This window comes from Salvia hispanica, chromosome 5, assembly GCF_023119035.1.
Source record: "Salvia hispanica cultivar TCC Black 2014 chromosome 5, UniMelb_Shisp_WGS_1.0, whole genome shotgun sequence".
Taxonomy (NCBI): Eukaryota; Viridiplantae; Streptophyta; class Magnoliopsida; order Lamiales; family Lamiaceae; genus Salvia; species Salvia hispanica.
Window position 1 is genome coordinate 9,609,635 of NC_062969.1, and position 9,258 is coordinate 9,618,892.

The 9,258-nt window shown below is 37.0% G+C and overlaps 2 protein-coding genes across 3 annotated transcripts; one reads left to right on the plus strand and one right to left on the minus strand.

The window, feature by feature from the left end:
* Positions 1–766: 766 nt before the first annotated feature.
* On the minus strand, positions 767–2,223 carry LOC125189362. Its single transcript, XM_048086646.1, has 3 exons — positions 1,747–2,223; positions 1,308–1,533; positions 767–1,230 (listed from the first exon to the last, which is right to left on the minus strand). Exons 1-3 carry the CDS (start codon positions 2,221–2,223, stop codon positions 767–769), a joined length of 1,167 nt encoding a protein of 388 aa, XP_047942603.1.
* Positions 2,224–5,487: 3,264 nt separating this feature from the next.
* On the plus strand, positions 5,488–9,036 carry LOC125189179 (zinc finger protein GIS2). Of its 2 annotated transcripts, XM_048086435.1 has the most exons (5): positions 5,553–5,630; positions 6,717–6,757; positions 7,043–7,253; positions 7,547–7,639; positions 8,171–9,036. In XM_048086435.1, the coding sequence occupies exons 3-5, from the start codon at positions 7,117–7,119 to the stop codon at positions 8,715–8,717; spliced, it is 777 nt and encodes a 258-aa protein (XP_047942392.1). In that variant the 5' UTR covers positions 5,553–5,630; positions 6,717–6,757; positions 7,043–7,116; the 3' UTR covers positions 8,718–9,036. The 2 variants fall into 2 exon arrangements, with proteins under 2 accessions (XP_047942391.1, XP_047942392.1); XM_048086434.1 differs by lacking the exon at positions 6,717–6,757 and having other exon boundaries at positions 5,488–5,630.
* The last annotated feature ends 222 nt before the right edge of the window (positions 9,037–9,258 follow it).

Genomic DNA, 9,258 nt, shown 5'->3' on the forward strand with positions numbered 1-9,258 from the left:
CTCCTTCCACATGATTATCCAAAATACCAGCAGCTCTGTTTTCCTTATTCACCCTGACTTCAGGATTCGTGCAGATGTTACGAACCAATTGCATTCCGCAGATGCCCACCGCCACTCCGACGGATACACCTCGGGCCTGAGCCATCTCTTCAGAGCTGCAGATGAAACCATTACGATTCAAGATACAAAATCCGAAAAATTAGAGCGATCTATTCGTTTCCGGCTATGTTGCATTTGTATTCCGTGTCACAGTTATTTCAGCAGGAATTTGAGTTTTCTCATTCACATTTTGTGCCGTAATTGACAGTAACTGAACGGTTTGAGTACTGAAGATGAAGCCTAGCTTATGTAAAAACTCTTCACTTGGGTCGGTTTTAGAAGAAATAATGCATCAAAACGTGATTGACAATGGATGTGGAAGCAATCTATAAAATTGCTTAGGGGAGCATTAAATCTGACAATTGAAAAACGAAATAAGTCATACTTGTTTTAGGGCAAAATGAGGATAGTTTAGTAGTGACTTAAATTAATGAGGATAATTTTAGTAATCATAAGTTGCAATTGTTTTATGACTCAAATAACCAATTGTTTTACTACTTCTAAGTTGCAATTTACAAAATTGGCCAACGTAGTTCAAATTGCCAAATAATGGTCATCGACACATCCACTAGAGAAAGCTAATAAGTTGGAAGTCAATTGAGAGAAAAACATAAACATAGAGTAATGAGTTTTGCTAGGTAAGCGCAGTCAAACATATGCGAACAAATTAAGCGTCGTTTCTGTTATTCCACATGTGCAATGCCAAATCTCTTCTCTTGTTAGTCCATGCATCTGTAGGCTCAATGTTGTCGACATAACTGGGGTTCTCCCAAGGCTCTTCACTTCCTACATTTTCCCCTAGATCAGTTTCGAGTGCATTCTCGATTGGGTCGTCGTCCATTTCACGCATGATAAAATTGTGAAGGATGAAGCAGCAAGTGATTAGCCTCACTTGAACCTGTAGCGGGTAGAAGCTAGGACTCCTTAGTATTCCCCAATGCATCTTCAAGACGGCAAAGGCCCGTTCAATGACATTGTGCGCTTTAGTGTGTCTCATATTGAAAATCTCCTCTAGATTTTGAGGCACGTGCGCATTAGGTCCCCACTCTTTGAGATGGTAACGCACCCCTTTGTAAGGTGTCAGGAAACCCTCGCTGTTAGCGTATGCATTGTCGCATAGATAGTATGTGTCTGCAAATATTCTAGGAAGTAAAGGTTATGTCATAATTGGTAAGGTGTAGCAAGTTCTTTATAGTTCAGACTGTAACCTCTAGGGACGCGCAATCCATATGGCCTTGAGACTGCATCACGGAGAACTCTCGAATCTCCAGCCGACCCTTCCCAGCCAGTTAGTACATATGTGAACCTTAAAAATCTGTCACAAGCCGCAAGAACATTGGTTGATATTTGTCCTTTCCGAGAACGGTACCTTGGTTGGTCCTGAATAGGCACCCGCACGTTGATGTACGTCCCATCTAATGCTCCTACGGCACCCTACTCACAAAATGATTGCATATTATTTGAATCAGCAAATTCAGTTGGTGGTGCGTAGCAGCAAAAACAACAAGCACACAACTCTGAAGTCCTCAACAACACTTGAGTTAAACTTAATTGAAGGAATACACAAACACAAAATCACTTACTCGTTGCAATATGAACACAGATGCAGATAGAGTAAGGTGGCAATTGCAAGACGTAATTACTAACCTTAAACCACTTCCAACGATGGTCGGTGCAATTATCCAGGACAGGTTCGGGCTGCACAAATAAGATCTCGTGGAGTCGCAGTACACCACCTAGAACGTTATGCATATAACGAGACACCGTATGCGAGGATCTTGTGAAATCATACCCAATAACTCTAGTTTTCTTGTGATGGGATAAGATGCATAAGAACATAGCCACTTGTTCCTCCACTTTTATGTACTGTGAGTCGGTCAGGCCGCTGTATTGTCGGAGAACTCGGCACAAGCGACCGAATGTATTCCTATTCATGCGCAAGTTGTTAAAACAATCTCGGTCCGAAACTCGTGTAAGTCTATCCATGTTCTTGATTTGAGCAGGAATTCTCGAAACAAGCACATATCTCCCCCTCAACTGACGAACGTGTCTTTGCCTTCGGGGTGGAATGAAGAGGGATACAACCAAACTTAGTAGAAGCATGTTCATCTGATGTGATCGCATGATTTCCTCTAAAATGAGCAATAACTCAGTACATGCTATGCGACGACGCCTCAACTGCAAACATGATATTGAATTTCAGTACTTCATAGAATAACAAGTTAGGAACAAAGCAAATTAAGTTTTTTCAACTAATTTACAAATTACACAAAATATCACCCCTTTGTCAATATGATTGTGTACTTGAACAACAAAGCATACAAATTGTAGAATGGTCCTGTCTCTTAATAATGACACACCTAAACATTTGAAATCATGATGCGAGATTTGATATATTCTCAATTGTCGATCCTGAACCCACTGCAGCAATCGAAATTTTTGAAACAATTCATGGGTAAGACATCCCTCGGCGATTTAGGGATAAATGGGTTGGAAAATCATGATTTGAAAATAGCTTGCACAATAATTTTTGCGACCCTAACACATTCAGTAGAGCACAACGAAATTGGGACTACATTGGATTCAAGAAATTGGAACACACCACAAATGGGGCGTTTGTTTTTTAAATAAAATTAGTCGCATTTTCAAAAAAATTTAAAACGTCAAACAATCGGAGATTGGTAGGATGAGGGAGTTACCTGGTGTCGTCGGGGGTTGTCGTCTTCCATCTCTTCGCCTCCACTGAAAAATCGTAGATGTAGCCGCAGTCAAGACTTCTTCAAAGCTTATGAAAGAAAGAATGAATGGAGGGGAGGAGAGAGAAATGCATATAATGATTGTAGGGCTCAGAGGGATAAATTTGTCTCAAATTTTTTAATCCACATTGGTGCATCGGGAGCGCCGCCTAATACCTCTGGAGAAGAGGTATTCACTACCTAATTGAATATAGATAATAAACTAGAAATCTTTCCGGGTCGCAAGGATTTACCGGGTCCGTGCTGCAATTTCAGATTGTAACCAAACACAAATATAAGCATGGAAAAGGGGGCTTATCCACATTTTTCTACATTTTTCTACATATTCAAACGACTCCTAGTAGTATTATGCAGTATAGCAGGTCCCATAGCACATTTATATTATATATACTATGTACTCGTATACACATACTCCATTAACTATTAACTATTAACTATTAACTATTAACAATTAAATATGTTAAATATAAAAATATATAAATCATAAAAAAATACATGTTCGGGTCAGATATCGACAACGTTGGGTTCGGGATACCCGACTCGAGTATCGAAACTACCCAATATGTATCAGAGACGGATGTCGGGACTAGATTTATGGGCTAAATCGGGTGCGAGTACCTGGTGAGTCATTAGTACATAGTCTAACATGGTCGATAACATTCCAGTTATCCAATATTAATTCTTAAGAATTTTTGATATGATTTTATTTGAAACTCTAGCAAGTCTTGTCTCTTACATTTTTTACTTAATAAATAATAAATAAAAAATGTAGTTGTGTCGATTAAATATTTTAGTAAGAAACCATAATTTTGAATTCAATATAGTCGATTAATTGAGAATACAAAAGTCATTAAAAATTAAATTCATTAACATTTAAGCTAATGGAAAATTTCTGAATTAATGTATGCTAAAAAAACTCATATATAGTATTCCCTTTGTCCATGAATAGGAGTTCCGTTTTTCTATTTTGAGTATGTCTGCGAATAGGAGTCCCAATTTGTAATTACAATAAATGGTAAGAGGCCCAACATTCCACTAACTTCCTCCACTCACATATTATTTAAAACTAATATATACAAGTGAGACTCATATTCCACTAACTTTATTCCACTCACTTATCTTAACATTTCTTAAAACCCATGCCGAAAGGAAATGAGATTCCTATTCGCCGACGGAAGGAGTAACATTTTGAAAAAGGAAAAAGCAAATAAGTAAAAAATGCAAAATAATGAAAAACAGAAACTAAGGAAAAATAAATATAAATAAAACAATATAAGCAAATAAATTAAACATTAGTACATTATAAAAAAGTTCTCAAAGATAAAAATGCAAAAGAAGAAAAACAAAACTAACTGAGAAAAGGTTGGTGCGTATATTTATAAAATCAGCATAAATCTATATCTATACTAATATAAAAGCAGAGTTTTGGGCATAGTTTAGAATATTTAGAAGTTTTGGGTGATAGTTATAAAATGTTACAAAACATTTTCATGAATTTATATTTATAAATAATGACTCTCTAAAGTAAATGCAATTAATAAAATAATAATTTAAACATATGTAACTGCCGATGGGGTAGGGAAAATATAAAAGCCGAGTTTTGGGCATAGTTTAGAATATTTAGAAGTTTTGGGTGATAGTTATAAAATGTTACGAAACATTTTCATGAATTTATATTTATAAATAATGACTCTCTAAAGTAAATGCAATTAATAAAATAATAATTTAAACATATGTAACTGCCGATGGGGTAGGGAAAATATTAAATTTGATGACTTTTCAAATCTATGGTCAAATCAATGTTAATACCATTCATAATAGTATAATGTAACATATATGTAACCGCTAATTATAGTGTGATTATAGTATAGCTAAATCACTCAATTTATCGATTTATGAGGAGTTTTCAATATATGCATTTCTTGACTTTCAAAATAAGGCTGAGGTAAAGAATCAACGATAGTTTCGGTTAAAAGTATGCAGAGGAGAGAATTACAACGCTCAGATGATGTGTGTTTTGTTGGGTTTTTGTTTTACTATTTTATTTTCTTTATTATGCTATTCTTATTATTGTAATTTTAAGATTGTTTATAAAAAAAACTAATTTTTTTCATAACTTACGAATGATTATTCTATTTACTAATGTGTAGTTTTATTAATATTTAAATTATTGTTTTATTTGTTCTGTAGTTCGTCATTTTATCTTTTTACAACTATATTATAGTCTCCTAATATTTTGTTTATATTCTTGGTATATACTTTTATATTTTTCTAATTTTATGTAATGGTAATGTCACTTATTTTATTTTATATTATTTATTTATAGTATAATATCAAAATAATAGTATAAAAATATTCTAAATCGCGTGGGTTAACACTAGTATAGCATAAAAGTTATCGTGGTAATCCAAAATTATGTTCATTTATTCGCCTAAACCCATATGTTTAATTCGGCGTTAGTACGACTATTTTTATTCTCCATGGAACAAGAGATATGCATAGTGTTACTGTGTTACACATTAGTCATTAATAAGTTGTAAGATTAATTTGGGAATTAGTAAAAGATTTAGATCAATAGGTAGATTACGTAATTTAAAATATAAGATAAGGCTATTTGTATTTTATTGTTAAAATAAAAGACCAATTTAAAAATAAAAAAATGTTCCCGGCGTCATAAATTTCCCATTCATCTGGTTTTCTTCCTCTCGAGCTCTTTCCGCAGCAGATCTACGTTCAATTGCTCGCCTCGTTTACCGCCGTCCAAGCTTGCCGCAGGTTTGTCTCTCTCCTCTATGTGCCCTAGCTGCACCGCAAATATTTAATCGGGTTTACATCTGAGTATCGTTTGATTTCGATCTGGAATTACTGATTTACTCCGATGGAAAGGTCGTGATTTTTTCTGATTTGTTTCCTAATGCTTTTTGGCTTTTGTACCGTCTGATTCGCGTTGTTCTTTACGTTCGGTGATTGTTCGTTGCTCCTCGAACCAGAGTTAGGTTTTCAGATTTATGATGGAGTTTTTGCTTATTTTTATTGAATAAACCTCCACAGAACAGTTAGGGTTTCGGATTTGATTAGTCTCGGGTCATGTGGTGCTGATTTCTTTGAGTTTCTCGTCTGAATGTTGGTGGTCTATTTTTCGCCTAGGGTTCTGCTTAGCTGCGTCACTTGTACGGCTGACAGAAAATATATGAGGTACCCGATAGGTTAGAAGATTGCTGTAAAGCTTTGTATAGATTTGGAATGGGGTATGTTCTCGCATTTTTGTCCCCCAATGGCAAAGTATTACGTATGACAAACTAACAAGAAACAAACCAGAAATTTGACTTGACGAAAGCAGTAACAGATCGAAAATTGATTGCAATCACATATCATCAGCATTTAATACAAAGATTAGTTGCTACTTGCGACTGGTTTAATTGATTTGTCAAAAAACCCCTTTCTGTTCCTGCATGTATATTAACCTGCCCTACTTTATTCTTAAGACTTTCAGTGTATATGTGGTTTAACGCAGAGTTCAAAACTCCGTTAAGCCTTAATTCCCATCATTCATTTCAACATTAGTGCCTCACTATGTTACTAGAAAACATTTATCAATTTTTTTCTCCCTGGTTATTATAAGTTGAGGGGTGAGGATTCAAGGCTTTTGCAGTTAAGGAAAGATGAAAAAAATGGAAGAAAAGAAGAAATAATTCTCCATGGTATTTGAGATATGGATGCACGAAGAGTTTGGTGACTTGTTGTATTCATCCTGCAAAAAAATGAATGGATTTTGGGATTTTATTGACCAGTCTCTCATTTTTGTTTTTTCCTTCTTCCTTTTCAACTTCAATTCTTACACTTGATTGCTCCCACATACAGGGTGGTTCATGGTTGGGAATTAATGTAATTGAAATGAAAAGGTACTTCATTTATTAAAATTATTGGAAGATGTGTCTTAAAGTGAGGATGCTTTGAGCTTTTATCTTGTGATGGTGTGTTAGTTAGAGATGCTTGTGGTATAGCAGATGACACAGTATGTCCATATTGAGAATGTAACCGGTGCTGGTTGTTATTGATGTGTGGTGGCATTTCGTGTTGAGAATTGTACTTGTAGTGTGGAATCTGGTGTTTGAATCATGAAGGAATGAGTAAAGAATATTTGGGGGTCATTGACTTGGTGTTCGGTGTGTGGTTGTGGTGGACAGGGAGGAGGCAGCAGCTGTGGTGGTGGTGATATTTTGCTTGTAGGTGTTGGTGTGTTGGCTTGCGTAGTTTTGAAATGAGCTTAGACAACAGGAGCCGAAGCAGGAGCAGGAGCAGAAGCAGAAGCAGGAGTCCGATGGATCGTAAGATCCGAACTCAACGCTATTCCTATCGTGATGCACCATATAGGCGGGATACAAGGCGGGGCTTCAGGTTATTTGGTCTTCATTCTTTTGTATGTTTGTGACTTTCCATCACTGCTAGTATTTGGTTGGGGGAGGAAGACGTAGTCCACGTTCCATGTAAGGGTTCTTGTGAAAGCAAAGTGGATGTGATGCTGTTTCTAGCTGCTGTGTATCTGATTAATGTGTTCTTGAATTTATCGTTGATCTATTTTTCCTTTTTACTTGTGTGTTTCTTCATCTTATTTTTCTTTTCAATCTTTCTTGTCTGTATCAATAATTCAATATTGGAAGATCTAAAATGTTTTGATGTGTTCTTTGCAGTCAGAACAGTTTGTGCAAAAACTGCAAAAGACCTGGTCACTTTGCTAGAGAATGCCCCAATGTAGCCATTTGCCACAACTGTGGTCTTCCTGGGTGAGTTGCTTCGATATGGATATCAATTTGGTTCATCCAACTATGTTCTGATCATGAATGACCAACATATCTTTAGACAAAGTAGTAGCCAATGACTCAACTGATGCAGCATACATTTCACCTAATACAGTTTTTTAAAATAATTTCTGGCTCAGTCTATTGCATAGAACATGGAATTTGGTAAGCTTTATGTCGCTTATGTAGTATTCCATTAACAGCCTAGTTTTGTTAGGACATGTTGTGACATGGTGGGTTGTCATTTAATATTTGCTTATTGAAGTTACAACTTAATCTGGAAGCATTTCCCCATGTCTGAATGCTACAGATGGCAATCATCAGGGCGCCAATATGAAACTTATGTGCAAATTTTTGTCTGTCCTTGAATATACTCCTATTACCTATTAGCCCTTTTTAGGTTAATATTATACTCATAAATTGTTCCAGTATATTCGAAATGAAACTTATCTAGCCTTTGGTCCATGAAGTCTCTCGGTTTGTATTTTAACCTTTCGTCTGTGAAACTTGCATCAGGCACATTGCATCAGAATGCAGCACAAAATCTCTGTGCTGGAACTGTCGGGAGCCTGGTCATATGGCCGGGAATTGCCCAAACGAAGGCATCTGTCACACTTGTGGGAAAGCAGGACACCGTGCCAGAGACTGCTCAGCTCCTCAGTTGCCTCCTGGTGACTTGAGGCTGTGCAATAATTGCTTCAAGCAAGGACACATGGCAGTTGACTGTACCAACGACAAGGCCTGCAAAAACTGTCGGAAAACAGGCCATCTTGCACGTGATTGTCAGAATGAGCCCGTGTGCAATATGTGCAATATATCTGGACATGTAGCTAGAGACTGCCCTAAGGCCAATATGCTCGAAGAGAGAGGTCGTGGAGGTGGAGGTATGGGCGGAGGTGGAGGCGGATTCAGGGACATAGTTTGTCGGAACTGTCAGCAGATGGGGCATATGAGTAGAGATTGCATGGCGATGACCATTTGCCACAACTGCGGTGGAAGAGGTCACCTGGCATTTGAATGCCCATCCGGGAGGTTCATGGACCGATTTCCCAGAAGGTACTAACGATATTATTGACTCAGTTTTCACAAGGTGCTATAGCGCAGTGATCCCCTAGTTGTTTCCCCCTCTACCCTCTCGCCCCTCCAATTTCTGTTTGAGTAAGGTTGATGTTGCACTCGATAATCTTTGCTATTTAACTCGATTGGTGTATTTGTTCATCCTAATAGACCAGGTTAAAGGTAGTGCCTATTAGCAGCTGTGAGCAGTTACTTGAAAACTACCTGGGCTTGTTTTTAGCACATGTCTATGGAACCCATTGTTTCTTGTAATAGCTTTGGATTTTAAGGTGGAAAGTGTTTTAGTACTGGTTTTCATGTCTTAATAGTGGTCTGCACAAGATTGGGGATTGGTTTCCTTATCACTTGCTCCACCTACTCACTACCTAGATAATAAACACGCCGCATTAAGATAAGATTGTCCTCGTCAAGAAACTACTCCCGATGATACCTAGATTTTCTAAACAACAATTGCCACTTCAACTACATTTGTTATGGCTTACAAGATACTCATTTGTTATAGATGTTTTTATAGGTTATTTATCTTT

Coding starts and splice junctions, on each gene's coding strand:
- LOC125189362 (XM_048086646.1), bottom strand. CDS start 2,223: ATGCGATCACATCAGATGAACATGCTTCTACTAAGTTTGGTTGTATCC. Junction 1,534..1,746: donor ATCGTTGGAAGTGGTTTAAG/GTTAGTAATTAC, acceptor TTTTGTGAGTAG/GGTGCCGTAGGAGCATTAGA. Junction 1,231..1,307: donor TGGATTGCGCGTCCCTAGAG/GTTACAGTCTGA, acceptor GAATATTTGCAG/ACACATACTATCTATGCGAC.
- LOC125189179 (XM_048086434.1), top strand. CDS start 7,117: ATGAGCTTAGACAACAGGAGCCGAAGCAGGAGCAGGAGCAGAAGCAGA. Junction 7,254..7,546: donor GATACAAGGCGGGGCTTCAG/GTTATTTGGTCT, acceptor TGTTCTTTGCAG/TCAGAACAGTTTGTGCAAAA. Junction 7,640..8,170: donor CACAACTGTGGTCTTCCTGG/GTGAGTTGCTTC, acceptor AACTTGCATCAG/GCACATTGCATCAGAATGCA.